We start from the raw sequence: 15,558 nt of genomic DNA, 5'->3' as shown, positions 1-15,558 counted from the left end.
AGAGAGAGAGAGAGAGAGAGAGAGAGAGAGAGAGAGAGAGAGAGAGAGAGAGAGAGAGGCAGGGAGAGAGAATGCCTGAGAGGCGTGCGTCGAGTCAGTCAGTCAAACACACGAGACATACAACAACGACGCTTTCGAACTTGATCTGGTTAGACGGCTATTGAGTGAGCGACGGTCCAGGCATCAACAGGAAACACCAGCACCGAGACCACCGACACACCGAAGGACAAATCAAGAATCGCAAAACACGAAGGATGAAACACAAAGAGTCCAAGCAGCGAGAGAAAGACAGACGTCTGAAATCACTTGATGGCAAGAACAAGGAATGTCATATGTGTTTGATTTGATATTTTGGGTGAGCGAGGGAAAGAGAGACAGATACAGAGCCACACAGAGGAGCCCACTTCCATAAAGAAAAAAAAATTGTCCAGTACCTGCAGCACCTAGGTAGCTACATAGGGTACCCGGCCAAGGTCCAAGGTCAAGATCGAGGTCGAGGACTATGTAGGTCAAGTTTGGGCAGTCGTCATGGAGAACATCGCACACTTACCTCGGACTCCTCCATGCACGACGACACCGTTCTGATCTACCCACCTCCCAAACCTACCTTACCTGGCAGCAATGAGGTTTATGAGGCACCTACCGTACGTACCGGAGGTACTGCATCATGGATAGACACAGAGAGAGGTATACTGCCACGGTGATTACCTTGTGGGGAGGTAGTCATGATCACCTGGGGATGGCCGGAAGGATGGTAATAAAATAAATATACAAACCCCATTTTGAAAGTTGTGACGTACGGTGACTTATACGAGTAGTATGTCACTGTGTGTGGCTTCCCCGCACCCCAACAGCCTGCTTTTTCAACCCGCCACCCGCGTGGATTATACCCCGACTCCACATTTATATTTACAGTACCTCAATACCTGACGCTGTTACACTGCCCAGGGACACACTCGTACTGTAACAACTCGTAGTCTTCGCGTCAACCCACTCAAGTAACTAGGACCTCGCCGTGTACCCTGGAGACGAGACGCCGGGACGATCACGAGCTACGAAAGGGAAGAAAAGAATACGATCCCTCGACCTGCGAGTACTTCTACTGTACACCTGGCACAATGATCGGCGAGCGGCCGACTCCAATCTTTTTTCTTCAAAGCCGACTAATTACCAGGTTACATCTCACTATTTACTACTAACTACATTACATACTACTACCACTCCTCCTCCTCCTCCTCCTCCTGCCAACGGATCATCATAGCGGTGATCGGCGTCTTGGGGACCCCATGTCGTCGTACTTCTTTGTTCCTCTCGTTGGAAGCGACCTTATTCGCTTGACAAGCCCAGATGATCTTCAGCTCGCCATTTCCATTGAGGAGGAGGTTTTCGCTCCCTGTTGCCGACGGCGAGTGAACGGAACGAGTTTTACAACCCCAACCCAAGGTTCCCTCATACACGTACCCGGTGCTGATGCTCTTGCCACGGGATGCCCATTCCGTCACTCTCGTTATTTCAAGATGACATTCTCATTTGCACTCTCCATTTTCTCCTCACCTTCCATGCTTCTTGAGTCGCTCTCGACTGAACCTGTACGACTAGATCAGACACAATAGACTCACCTGATACCAACTAGAGATATATCCTCCTCTGCCCTGCGTTAACTTCCAAACATGAGACACTGGTACGGGCGTGGTCGGCCATTGCGCACAGCTATCGCAGCATGCTGTCTCGCAGCATTCCTCTTCTTCGGTTTCGATCAAGGTGTCTTCTCCGGCATATTGCAGAATGAGAATTGGCTGGACCTGTTCCATCACCCTGTAAGCGCATAATTGCCTCATATTTGTGTCAGTCGCAACGCTGACCGCCAAATGCGTAGGATGACACTGAGACCGGGATTCTCGTCAGCTGCTACTGCCTCGGTGCCCTCGGAGGATGCGGCATCAATTTCTTTATTGGAGACCACCTCGGTCGACGTCGCATGATGTGGCTTGCTATGGTAAGTATTAGCTCTTTCTGCCACATCTAGCCGTGGCTGACCACACGATCGCGCAGAGTTTCGTCATTGTCGGCGCCAGTTTGCAAACATCCGCATACACGAAAGCGCATTTGATCGTCGGGCGCGTAATCACTGGTTTGGGTACAGGCATAGATTCATCCACAGTCCCCATGTATCAGTCCGAGCTGTGCAGAAAAGAGAAGCGAGGTCGACTGGTTTCGTGGGAAGTATTATTCATCGGCATTGGTATGCTCTCGCGTTCGATGGGGTTGGACTCGAGCTGATTTTATCAAAGGTATTTCTTTCGCATACTGGCTAGACTTTGGCATGTCATATGCAGGTGGTGCAATTGCATGGCGTTTACCCATCTCTGTTCAGCTAATCTTCGCCATCTGTGTCATCATCCTGTTGTTTGGCCTCCCAGAGTCTCCTAGGTAAGCCTGACACTCTTTCATGGGCCCAGCAGCACTGATTACTGATGTGTGAAATAGATGGTTGTTCAAAAAGGGCCGCGAAGAAGAAGCCATTCAAGTTCTGTGTGCTGTTTTCGATCTTCCAGAAAATGATCCATACATCATGTCCGAAGTGGCAAACATCAAGCACGCTCTGGCCGTCGAGTCCGGCGTTCGGAGCCATAGAGCACTGTTCAGAAACGACAAACTCAAAACGAGAAGGAGAATCATTCTCGCTTACTTTTCTCTCTTTATGAATCAGATGGTAAGGCGTGACTTCTAGCTCGGTCGACATTTTCAAGACTGATACTCATTCGTTAGGTGGGCATAAACCTGGTGGTTTATTACATGCCCACAGTTCTCGTTGCGACGGTGGATCTCACGCCTCGTGTTGCACAAATCATTGCAGGATTGTAAGTTTGGACCTACCAACACGCTCTAGATATTTGCTTACAAGGTACAGCATTCAACTGATGTTCATCGTCGGCAATCTGGGACCTGCCCTCGCTCTGGACCGCATGGGTCGACGTAAGACTATGCTATACGGCTGCTTTGGTCTCGGCATCTGCATGATGATGGCATCGATCTTGCTATCGTTTGGGAAGAAGAACACCTCTTCCGCCGCTGTGGCCTTCTTCTTTGTGTACATGATCATAGTAAGTCATTCAACCGATCGGTCGGAGGGCTGTGGTATCCTCAACCCACCTTGTGGATTTCTGTTCTCCGGTCGTAACTCCAGGAGAGACCTGTTGACCTCGGGATGTTTTAGTTTGGCGGCTCAATCAACGTTGTCCCCTGGGTTTACGGTCCAGAGATTCTACCGTTGCAGGCTCGCTCCAGAGGAACTGCCATTTCGGTTGCTGCACATGTGAGTCCTCCCATCTGACCTCATCCTTGACTAGTAAGTTTCAGGGTGAAATGAGCTCACTATTTGACGCACCTCATTACAGTGGACATGGAACTTCTTTGTTGTCATGATCACGCCTGTCCTCATCAACCGTCTCGGCTGGAAAACATACCTCATCTTCATGTCCTTGGCCTTCTCTTTCGTCCCGATTATCTACTTCTTCTACCCTGAAACATCGAACATCTCTCTTGAAGACATCGACCGTATCTTTATCAAAGATGGAGAGAGCTTCAGCAGTGATAACGACATCTCAAGTGAGAGATCAAGTACTGTCGCAGAAAACGACTCAGTCAGGCACGTTGGACATGAACAGACGGAGAAGGTCGGCGAGAAGCAAGTCGAGGATGTGTAGGAGTCGAACCCTTTGGAAACTTTGAAAGAAGAGGTAATGTTGGGGGAGGGTGAGAGCTGAAATTCTCGAGCAAATGTTGGTGCCTGTGTGGCGAGAAGCTTGATCCTATAGATCAGATTACCGAGTCTATCCAGCTGGAGATTGAAGATAAGGGCTGGGAATTTGAAAAACTCAAACGTGGATCGACCGTCGGTTCAATGTCTCATGAAGCACCGAGCCGGAGATCTGGGGTTGTTCTGGACCAGGAGGCTCCCTGGTACAGCCTGAAGACATTTGGGATGATACGAAGGACGAGAACTGAGCACCTGGGCGAGAAGTCGCGACATGTGATGTGGCTGAAATATTCAGTGGCTGTGCGTGCACCGCCACATATTGTGACGTAATCAGCACTAGCCGCCCTGGATGGATGCAAGTTGCAGGTAATGATGATGATTGACTGGAGACAAGAAAATGCCCAGCGGTCCAGATATGCTTGCGACCTATTCTTGTATATTAGACTTGCAGTAGGCGCCTACGATGTATTTTGCTCGCTATCCCCTCCTTCTCGTCTCTTTCCTTCACCCTTCACAAAAGTTCGGTGATTTCGTGAGGTAGAAACCATTCCACGTCCTACAGAAGACAATGTCGGCAGGGCACTCTGAGCCCCAAGTGCTCTACAGCGTCAACAACATCTCCGCCTTTGCGGTCCAAAATGGCGAAGAGCATGCCATCACCACTTCTGGACCACAGACTCTGTCTCTTCTGATGGTGCCAACATCATCGCCGTTCACAGATCTGTCCACCACTGATCCCACGAGCGCTGCGCCTGAAGAAGATTTCTACCTCCACCTTCACCTGCCCCCCGAACTCGACCTACCTTTGCCCGCTACCACACAGATCTTCCATAAGCCCCCAAGCAGCTACCTGATCCCACGATGGGATCTAGGACCTGATGCTGGCACCTTCATTCGCATACAATTCCCTTCGGTGGGTACGGGCCCCGGAAAGGTTACTCAAGAGGAGGTGGACACGTTCGAGACGATTCTTGCGCAATGTACGGCGTTTCTCGAAAGAGCACAAGCAACACCTCCTGGTTTTGAACGCTATAACCCTCAGGACTACAGGCCTGGAGAAGGATATATTAGTTCCGCGGATAGAGAAAAGAATCGTCCGCCTCAGCACGGTCAGATCGTCCTCATTGACGAAGAGAACGGTAGTGTGATCGGAGAACTTGGAGACAATTACGATGTCGTCGAGGCCTCTACAGTCAGGCCTGGGTCAAAACGTATGTTTCTGCGCCCCTGCAGATCGGGCACCACGCTGACACCATTTAGGTCCTGTCCAAATTCAACTGCCTACTGAAGGGCAAGGCAACCAAATTAGAGTTGACAACGTGTCCGAAGAATACCTCGCCATCTCAAGACATCCGGCTTACGCCAAATCTACCATCGTACAGACCTCTGCGACGGCCTCGAGGTTCATAGTGACCAGCTCGAGCTATCTAGCCGACAAAATGTCTTCCGGGGCAAACTCATTCCAACAAAAGACTCAGCCTAACCCCAAGCCCATGACCTTTTCTCCCGCAACCCATGCTCGCATCCGACAGATCCACTCGTTCACCCAAGGCGCAGTCGGGTTGAGTGCTAAGACGGTTGGTCAACTGGGCCGGTATGCGCAGAACTTCGGCGCCCGGATGGCTGGAAAGGGCGAGAAGAACAAAAAGGAGCCAGGCAAGGACTTTAAACCTGGATTGCTGAACAAATCGATGATTGCCTTTTCGACCATTGCCGATGGCATTGACCAGGCTGGACGAAACCTCCTCGCATCCGGGTCGGCGGCAGCGACCAACGTGGTGGGCCACAAATACGGCAAAGAGGCAGGCAATGTCATGTATGGCCTTGCAGGCGGTGTGAAGAACGTTGGTCTTGTCTACATTGACGCGATGGGCGTATCACGACGTGCCGTCATCAAGTCAGTGGCCAAGGGTATGGTTGTCGGAAGGATGCCAAACGGGCAGCAATTGGTAGTAGGAGCTGGAGATGGAGGCGTAGTCCCAGGGGAAGTACTTCCTCCTGATGCCAAGCAGCATGATCTTTACTCCCCCGACGTTTATGGCGGTGCCACACAACCTGGTGTCAGCAAACCTGGCTATGGAGTGGAGAGCTATGGCAACGCAGCCAACGAGCCCCCGTCCTATTCGTCGGGAGTTGGAGAGCCTCTGGGCTCAACGTTGCAAGGGCAGAATGTGAGGGAAAAGCGATGAGACACGATGACGACGGAACGAAATGCGCTGTCCGGGGCAAGAGTGAAATTTCCTGTTGATTTTGTTACGAAATGCAAAGGCTCTCAATCGGGATGTGATTGATTTGTTACTGTGAATCAACGCCGAGTCGGCTGGCCTGTAGGACTCCATTGGGACATTGCCAGGGGCATGATGTGTTGTACAAGACAAGTTGCAGACACAAATGCTGGATGCAGTTCGTGTTTCAATTCCTGAATGCGGCTTGGTCTGGTGAGATGGCATGCATGACATTTTGACCATCGGAAGTGGCTGAAACCGAGGCCAGGGTTTTTTCCTCGCTTCGCGTGCAGCCGTACGGAGCCCGGAGGAGGTTCTCTTCGCTGTGGACCGGTGGTATCTGATTTCAGGTCTGCGATCCGATAAAATGTGGTACAAGCTACGGGGTATAATTGAGTGCATCATGGAGGGATATTGCTTATCCTGCTCTTTGTTATTACGTTGACTTTTTGAATGATCATGATACTCGTATAGCTTAGCTAGTCTGCGGTGTCGAGCGAAAGGGCCGTGCTTTGTCACATGCATCGATCGACGAGTCCAGTGCGTGGTGGCAGGCTCCATATTTACTTTTCCGGCGGGCGATCGTGAGGCCTGGCGGTGGAGGAGCAGACTTCGCACTGTGGCGTGTTCTGGGTGCGGGCGCAGCTGGTGGTCCATGATCCGGAGGAGGGGTTCGAGATGATACATAGGTGTTGAGTATTGTACCTGAGGTACGAGTTGGAGGATCCGTATGGTCGTAGGAGATATCTGAGTTAGCACTTAGCAGTTCCTACCTAGATAGATATCCCTACCTGAAAAACTGATAGAGATAGAGCACAACTCCTGTACGATGCCGTAGTGTTGTTGCGCCTCATGTCCGCCATTGAGTGTCTCGTTCGAATGGGAGTAAAGCAAAGGTCAAGTGCCCCTCCTCCGCCATCCGTCCAGTCTTCTTGGAATTACCTCGTAGTCAGATGATCGTAGTTGTGCGGCAAGCAAAGAGGTCTCAGACTCAGGTAGCCGACTCCGTAAAGCATGTCATCTCTAGATCCAACTATTGTGACTAGCAACATAGACTTCCCGCGCTTCCCTGCAATCTGATTTGATCTCTCGGCTGCCACTTTCGAGCCGAACGCTTCCAAGTCGCGTCTGTCGGCGTTTCAAGGGATGCGATTATTATGATTTGACCAAGAATAAATCGCGAAATCTCGCTACTGACTACAAGGTAGGATTAGGTCGACACGGCTTCTGCCACATTTGACACGCTTGATGGCGCCTCTCTTGGTTCACGGAGGACTGTCTCAGCACAAGAACCTTACTATTGACCTCGGCCATCGACTTGCAGCTGCGTCTCCTCGACCACGCAGCGTGTTTGTTGTTTCTACATGCACTAGGGATACCCGTACTTCGTAGCCCCTGTTCTACCCTGGAGCCGTGAGTCGTCATGGCCTTAGGATGGAGTTTTCGCTCGTTTGAGAGACTGGTGGAGTTTGAATATTGATTCCCTGGAGCCCCTATTTGCCGGACGCCGCGCTGCCAATAGACTGGGGAACAGACCGCGATGCTATACAAAATTAACAATAGATAGTATCATCAGTCGCCGTACTACGGTACTGCCAGGTGATCGTCACTAGGTAGTAACCACTAGGTCAGTCTTGTACAGAGTACAGCAAGTTACCTTTTCGACCTCCACGTCTTTTGCAGGGGGAAGAGCGTCTACTGTACCACCCCTGCTGTATCTAGCTACGAGAGATAATTGAGTGCTTGTCGAAAGCGACTCATTGTACGGAAGCCTAGGTCGCCAATGAGGTTTGTTCCCCCAGATCTTAGAGTTAGGCACACAGGAAAAATTCCCATATTATTCACGTATCCAACGGTGTTCCAAGGAGGCCTTGATGATCCTCAGAACGACAATAGGCATTGTGGGCGGATAATTCAAAGCAATTCCCTTTAGCGTGGCCTCTTTGCCGTTGCCTTGGTGGAGCGTTGGCATCTAGTGCTGCCTAGCGAGCCTCCTAATAAGCCTGGGTCCTTAAGCCTTAGAGCCTACAGTGCGAGCGGCAGGGAACCGTGAACACCAGCCCCGGAATGCTCTCTCTCCCAGTCTCTCTCTTCCTCCATAGAAGGTCGTTATCCGTACCGATCGCACGGATATTGTGAAAGCTACTTCGGGCGTGAGGGTGCGGTCGCTGCTACTGGGGCCGAGACACACCTGCGCTTCTTCTTCGTTGTGCGGCTGCTGTTCTTACTCGTGCACCCCGTACTGCTGCTGTACAGTATCTCGCTCACCGATACTGTACACACACAGCAATCAAGAATAACACTCCTCCTTTATCCTCTATTCTCTTGCCGCGACCTATCGCAACGGCCTCCTATCGACATACTCCCATCTTCAGTTCATCTCGAACTTCCAGACCGCCTCTCTTTTCGTCCTAAATGCTTCTGCCGCTCTGTCAACAAACCACCACCACCTCTCCCTCCGCCTCGTCTGGAGCGCGATGACCGCCATCCTCCCATCTCCTCACCCTCGTGTTTGTTGATGATTGGCCCTGAGTGCACACAATCACAGCCTCATCAACAAATATTGCATCCATCGGCGTCGCAGGTCGACGTCTGTCCTGGATTTCGCCGTCTCGAATTGTTTGTTTCAAGCAATAGCCCACCATACACCTGACCTCGAGCCGCTCTTCGATCTTGAATTCTGCGTTGTTCTCCGTCCCTGGTCCGACTTGGCCTTCACTTCCGTTGCTTGTCATCACGGAACTGCCGCGTCGTGGATTGCCATCGCGCTTCCTGCTAGTCAAGAAATAGCATTGGGATTTCTGGATGAAGAGAGAAAAGCCGTGAGTAACAACCTTTGCCGGTATGGTGATTTAGGGACACGCTCTAACACCACATCAGCTACAGGTGTTTTTTGTCCATCCTATCGAGTCGTGTGGCTCCCAAGTCCCTTTCTCCCGCGTGATACGCGCAGACCTGTCATTAAACTGCGTGAAAAGCTAGCCCAAGGGTCTGTGGTTGAGGCCGCGACTCAGGTGGAAGAAGGATGTCCATGGACACAATGCAAGCCACGGGCCAATACAGAGAACATGTACCGACGTCGGCAGCATATATACCGTCTGGAAATCTTCGCTACGAAGAACAAGAAGTGGACGACGAGGAAGAAGAATCCGTGGATCCTGAAGGGTACTACACCAATCAATCGGTGAGTGTCATCGTCTCGAACCCTTCTCGAGATTCATGCTAACCTTCTAATTCCAGTACTATTCTTCAAGGCAGATGGAAGAACCTGTGAGATACACATCTCATCAGGAACAAAACCCTGTCCCTGCCACTTACACGAACCTTCCTTACCACATCCGCAATCAGTCTGCAGCTCCTGATCAGTACGACGGTCCACCGATACCACCACCCAGAACTTCTTCCCAGCAACAAAGCTCAGGATCTCAGGCGGTTCCTGGGCGACATGCAAGAAGCAACAACAATCCAGACATCTCCTCTAGTCGGGTTCAGAATCGTGTCGGAGATTACAATGAGGAGCCTCGGGACAGACCACGGGAGGATACAGCTACTGCGGCTGCGTCTGCTGCACGTAACCGACGAAAACATCCTTCCAGTCCCGAGGGCCCGCAGCAAGCCTCGAGCACAAGAGAGAGAAGTCATCACACCGCGCCTTCATCCAGTCGTTCCGACGCCATCATGCAATCCTCCAACCCACAAGCACCGTTGGTGCGCGAATACAGTGAGATTATCCACAGAGTCGTCGTTTCCGACCCCCAAGAAGATGAGGAAAGAGCCCAAGAGAGAGTTGCTGAAGCACAACCAGCCCCCATCGGCGCCGACAGTGCGAACACAGCTGCGGATGGTGAAGATCTGCTACCCGCACCCGGCCCAGCTCGTCGACAAGACTACTCGAAGTCTCGGAGGAAAGAAATCCAGTTTGGTGATTACGTGCTTGGTCAGACACTCGGTGAAGGCGAGTTCGGCAAGGTCAAGTTGGGCTGGAAGAGAGACGGCAGCTCTCAGGTGGCCATTAAACTCATTCGAAGAGAAAGCGTCGCGAGCAACCCCAGTCGGCTACCGAAAATCTACAGAGAGATCACGATTCTACGTGACCTCGCTCATCCCAACATCGTCAGACTCCACGAAATGGTGGAGACCGAACGACATATCGGAATCATACTAGAGTACGCCTCGGGCGGAGAGTTATTTGACTACATTCTCAACCACCGATATCTCAAGGACCCTGCGGCTAGGAGACTGTTTGCCCAACTTGTTTCTGGCGTCGGCTATCTCCACAAGAAAGGTATCGTTCATCGCGATCTGAAACTCGAAAACCTGCTCCTCGACCAGAACCGAAATATCATCATCACCGACTTTGGCTTTGCCAACACCTTCGACCCTACAGACGAGTTGTCCGATGAGATAGTGTACAATCTCAGCAACAAGGATTTTGTGAGAAAGTTTAAGCTGGACCGCTTGGACCAGCGCGGAATGCGACGAGGCGACTTGATGCAGACCAGCTGTGGTAGCCCTTGCTACGCAGCACCTGAACTTGTGGTTAGCGACTCATTGTATACAGGCAAGAAGGTCGATGTATGGAGTTGTGGCGTCATCCTGGTGAGTTACCGAATTCTTTCGTACGTGGCTTAACTAATGTCATCTAGTACGCAATGCTAGCAGGATACCTTCCTTTCGACGACGATCCTTCAAATCCAGAGGGTGACAATATCAACCTCCTGTACAAGTACATCACCACCACCCCATTGACCTTCCCCGAATATGTTACACCCCATGCGCGAGATCTTCTGCGTCGGATTTTGGTCCCCGATCCACGAAAGCGTGCCGATCTGTTTGAAGTGGCCCGTCACAGCTGGCTCAGTGAGTATCATCATGTGGTCTCTCACATCACTAGTAGTACCACCAACGTGGCAGACATTGCCCATACTACTGTGCCTTCTGGTACGTTCTTTGTTCTCTCCACGTCTTGACAGCTACTAATACCCCCTCCAGAAGAGGAACCATCGACGATGCACCGGAGCGCTTCTGTCCGTGAAGGGCCCTCCAAACCTAGCGCCACCTCTCCAGGCGCCCTCGCTCGCACCCCTGAAGGGCTGTTGCCCGAAGTTGAGGATGGCTCGACAGGGTCCCGACGTGACAGATCGGCCCGTCACACATTACAGCCCGAGTATGTGCCGCCTCAGACACACACAGCGCGCCGTCAACCATCGGAGTCTACTTCAGCCGCAGCTGGACGTGGAGGGGTGGACAAATCTCAACAAACACCAAACGCGACTTTGTCACAGTCTTTGTCCAAACCTTTACCACAAGAACCTGCGATGGACATTGGGCAGAGAAAACCCCAAAGTGCCGAAAAGATGCCTCCTCCGGTTAGGCCGGGTCGTGACATTCCGAGATCTGTATCCGACTCTACCACGGCATTCGGTCAGTCTGCCCCAACAAGTGGCCATCAGTACGTGGCCCGACCAAGCACGCAAGGGTCGATGACATCTGCTGGGGTACCTAGATCTGATGTTCGCTTACCCTCTCGAGGGTCTTATGGTCAACCTGTCGCGCCAACAGTTGCTGCGACCAATGTCGAAGGTCGGGTCACTCAGCCAACGAAGCCTAGCCGAGGCTACAATATTTCAGGACCCATCCCTCAGTCCACCACATATCCATCGATCGGTCAGCCCACAGCTACACCTATGCCACCACAAGCGGTACAGCAGGTGCAGAAGACCCATCACAGACGTTCAAGCACCTTGAGCGGGCTGGGAGAGCGACTCTTTGGCCGGTCAAACTCGGTCGTCAGGAAGGACGCTGAACGCCAAAAGATCGCAAGAAAGTATCCTCCAACAAGCATGAGGGAGTACCCTGCCGAGCCGCAGCCACGCGCGTCCACGGACTCGAAGCGGTCATTCTCTGCTTTTGGTCTGGGCAGGAAGCGAAGCACGGATTTGGAAAATCAGGGACAAACAGAAAAACCGGTACGGCGATTTTCACTTCTTAGTACAATTTCTTTCAAAGGTCTGATGGGTGGCTCCAAGGATGAGACCTCATCGAAGCCCGGAACTCCTCCGGCGGAACGATTCGCGCCATCGACTTCGAGCCGACCACCGACAGGTCAGCAGTATGCAAGCGGGGCTGTAAACCCAACGGACGGTCAGTATGACATGTCTCGAGGAGCTCAATACAGCAACTATTCCCGACTTCCTCAGCAACAACGGGGAGCATCGACAGATGTCTACGGCGGAACCGGCGTCTATTCTCCGTATGAGCAGGGACGAGTGGTCCATCAACGCCAGCAAAGTGAGCCAATGGCCCACATGATGTCACAACAGGCTGAACCTGCCGAAAGCCGACCCTCAATGCAACAGGGACGACAGCGAAGCGTTCTCGTCAAGAACAACCGCAAGTTCACTGACGCATACGCGCACGACCACGGACCAAACCATCACGGAGGCCGTTCCGGTGCGGTCAAGAGAGTGCAAGACTTTTTCCGTCGTCGTCGGGGCACGGAGGAATACCGATGACGTGGTAGAGACGGCAACACAAAGATTGAAATTTTGGAAGCACGCAAAGCATTCGATATCCATCAAGCGTGAGCCAGATTGGAGTGGTTAGTGATTTTCTTGTAATGAATAATTGAGTGTTTAGCAGGCATTGCGGATGTTGAGTGGATGGGCACCTTCAACCATTTCTCCCCTTCTGGTAATTGTCCAAACGATTCCTGGTACTCTGGGTTTGCCGGGAGTCGCATCCGAGCTTTGATGGCATTGATAGATTTTTATTGCTGGAGTATTGAGGCTTGTTAGAGTGAGAGAGCGTTGCCAAAGACAGCGTGGGATACCCCTACATAGCATCGATTGAAATGAAACACAAGCTGCCCGTGCCTGGGCAAGGCATTTGTTTGTCATTGCTTTTGTCGTCTGTTCTGTCGGAGAATTCTTCCTCTCGTATCGTCGTTATCAAGCACACGGAGCAGCAGTCAGATATTTGCTCCGAGTAAAAATAGTCGGAGGATCATCTCGCTGGACGATCCAATTCATTATCCAACCTATACGGGTGGTGGCGGAGTCTGCTCCCGCGGCCGATGGCTGTCTTTGACGGCCGCTGCCCAAACGCTGAGAACCGGCTCGACAGGGCACGATAGTGAGGGCGCCGAAAGTGTCATTGTTGGGTGGCCTGGAAAGCAACAAACGAGTGGTGCAGTGTTTGTAGGCTGGAATTCGAAGAATGGCACAGTGACTCGTAGAGCCAGGCCAGCAGAGTGCGGGTTTCATCTGGTCAAGAGGTCCATGCTTGACCCGATGCTAAAAACTTATACTTATCCCGGTCAGAGGTATCACCGCGGACTATGAGACCTGGACGGAAGACCCAGTGAGGCGTCTATGCTGCCGTCTCCAGCCCGGAAAAGTCCATAGAGCAACTCATCGTTGTCATGATTGGCATCGACGTCAACAAAGGCTGGCCAGTCGATGTTTTCGATGGAGAGGTCGTTGTAGAAGTCTTTGAAACTCTCGACGGCGAGCATGTCGAGCCCGCTTGCGGGCTGCACCGGTAGATTTTGAGCATTGACGTTGGCAGACGGGTCGGAACTGGCGCGGAGACCTTCGTCATAAGATTGGTGGTAGCTGTGGGGCCTCTTGTCCGTCAGCGGCAAGGCATTGAGGTCGATGCCGGCGCGCTCAAACATGCCGCCAATGATACGGATGGTCTTACGCAGGCCGAAATTTGCGCCGTTTTGGAGTTCCTTGAGCGCGTTCCAGAAGAATACAACAATCTCCTTGCGCTCATCAGTCGCGTCCGACGCTGGAGACGTGTGCATCGGCAAGACAGTTGCGGCGGAGAACACGGCATAGCTGAAGAGGTAGGTTGCTCGGCGCAACGTGAAGACGTCACGGTAGATTCGGGCCAGGTTGTAGATACGCAATGCGGCGGTGACACAGATGTCGTGTCGGGTGGACTCGTCTACGTTGAGGGCCTCAAGGTGCCCGTCGCGGAGGAAAGGGCGGTGCAGGAGGATGTGTAGGAGGCTGAAAGTGGTGCTAGATGTTAGTTGGTCATGGTTAGCCTGGCTCTGAATAGTCCATTCAAGGGTCATCGATGAAGCCACAAGATTCGGTGACAACATACTGTAAATTGAATCGTATGGGCGGTGGAACTGGTAGATCTCCCGGCTCATAGCGTAGGTGTACTGGTAGAGTCTCGGCCCAAAAGTCGAGCTGGTGCTGCAGCCGTTGGACTTCGCAGTGTGCCGCATCCGTGGACATCCTTCCCGACTTAGGCGTATAGAAGCTCTCAATGATCTGGTCAGTGATTTCTGCAAGTCGAACGAGCGCTGCCCTTGTAGAGATGGCTCGCGCCGGCTGTGGAGTGAAGTTCACTGGAATATCTGCGCCCGTGGGGTCAATGTATGGCTTCCACAGCTCCAGTTCTTCATAGTCGTCGAGGACAGTCTGCGACGTCTCCACACCTTCGATCATGCGGAGGCTCGGAGGCCGGCCGAAGTACAGCGACTGAAACCGGTCGTTCAGATAGGCGGCCCAGATGTAACGTCGTTGGATTTCAAGATCAACTGCTGTCATTGGGATAGGAGGTTTACTTGGTACAAGACTGGACATTTGTACCTTGTCAGGATCGACATGCAGACCAAGATCAACAATCATCTGGTATGAGAGTCCTGCATACAACCAGCCGATTGTTTGTCTGCCATTTGACACGCATGACGATCCCATTAACACGAGCGCTGCGATAGTGGCCGTAGATGACGTCTGCAGCTCCGAAGCTACTAATGACTGAAAACGATGGAAGAACTTGGTGCCGAGGTACTGGGGATGTGCAGGGTCGTCGCGCATATTGGGTCGACTGCTTTGCAAGGCGGCCGTGTAGTAGATCGCATTGAGTAGTAACTTGTTGCAATGTGGCCCGCCCGTCGCGAGACTCTGCATGATGGCTGGTCGATAAGTGATCAAGAATCCAAGGTGGTGGTGATTCCAGTGCAGCTGGAACAAATGGTCCGCGGTCTCCCAATCGAGGCCATCGAGATCGATCTTTCGTTCTGACATGTAGGTATACTCTTTCTGAAACTCTAGCGCAGAATACGCGAAGAGCTCGCGACGGAGTTCGTCATCTGTTTGCTGTTGGTTGCGCACAGATACTGGGCTGTCGGCTGCAACGCTCAGTCCGCTGGGCACCGACCTCGTCGACGGAGGCACGTGGAAAGCAGACGCTGGACCATGGATGGACATGCCAGTCTCACTCTGCACTAGTGTGTGGACAGGTACTGTCCGGTGTAATGGAAGGTCTCGAGATGGCGATTCAGGCAAAGGCGCGCGGAGAGGCAGCTGAGGTAGGCTCTCATGATCGATCAACACCGATGCCCTCAGTGTACCGTCCACGGCCTCAACACGAGATTCTCGGGTCATTGACGTCCTGGTCGATGGGAGCACCTCGTTGTACGAATTTTGATCCCTCATGCCCGCCAATATTTGCTCCAGGCTAGCCACTTTGTCGTTCACCTGCTGAAAATGCTCTTTGGAAATTCTGGAATCCTGCCTACGGTCGGTCTCGTAGACACATGACGCTTGC

The 15,558-nt window shown here is 52.2% G+C and overlaps 4 protein-coding genes across 4 annotated transcripts; 3 read left to right on the top strand and 1 right to left on the bottom strand.

The window, feature by feature from the left end:
- Window positions 1-1,670: 1,670 nt before the first annotated feature.
- Window positions 1,671-3,707, top strand: PV08_03494 (uncharacterized protein; the record flags this gene model as incomplete). The annotated part of the gene is made up of 9 exons (XM_016377846.1): window positions 1,671-1,817; window positions 1,877-1,996; window positions 2,053-2,242; window positions 2,292-2,430; window positions 2,488-2,713; window positions 2,770-2,861; window positions 2,912-3,104; window positions 3,218-3,316; window positions 3,399-3,707. The coding sequence occupies 9 exons, from the start codon at window positions 1,671-1,673 to the stop codon at window positions 3,705-3,707; spliced, it is 1,515 nt and encodes a 504-aa protein (XP_016239416.1).
- A 621-nt stretch (window positions 3,708-4,328) lies between these two features.
- PV08_03493 (uncharacterized protein) lies at window positions 4,329-5,949 on the top strand (the record flags this gene model as incomplete). Its single annotated transcript, XM_016377845.1, has 2 exons — window positions 4,329-4,971; window positions 5,021-5,949. 2 exons carry the CDS (start codon window positions 4,329-4,331, stop codon window positions 5,947-5,949), a joined length of 1,572 nt encoding a protein of 523 aa, XP_016239415.1.
- A 3,076-nt stretch (window positions 5,950-9,025) lies between these two features.
- On the top strand, window positions 9,026-12,500 carry PV08_03492 (uncharacterized protein; the record flags this gene model as incomplete). The annotated part of the gene is made up of 4 exons (XM_016377844.1): window positions 9,026-9,169; window positions 9,226-10,584; window positions 10,632-10,926; window positions 10,978-12,500. 4 exons carry the CDS (start codon window positions 9,026-9,028, stop codon window positions 12,498-12,500), a joined length of 3,321 nt encoding a protein of 1,106 aa, XP_016239414.1.
- An 812-nt stretch (window positions 12,501-13,312) lies between these two features.
- On the bottom strand, window positions 13,313-15,218 carry PV08_03491 (uncharacterized protein; the record flags this gene model as incomplete). Its single annotated transcript, XM_016377843.1, has 2 exons — window positions 13,313-14,015; window positions 14,104-15,218. 2 exons carry the CDS (start codon window positions 15,216-15,218, stop codon window positions 13,313-13,315), a joined length of 1,818 nt encoding a protein of 605 aa, XP_016239413.1.
- Between the last annotated feature and the right edge of the window lie 340 nt (window positions 15,219-15,558).

Source organism: Exophiala spinifera (assembly GCF_000836115.1).
Source record: "Exophiala spinifera strain CBS 89968 unplaced genomic scaffold supercont1.2, whole genome shotgun sequence".
NCBI classification, from domain to species: Eukaryota; Fungi; Ascomycota; class Eurotiomycetes; order Chaetothyriales; family Herpotrichiellaceae; genus Exophiala; species Exophiala spinifera.
The sequence above is the reverse complement of the archived record's forward strand: the minus strand, read 5'-3'. Positions and strand labels throughout refer to the sequence as shown.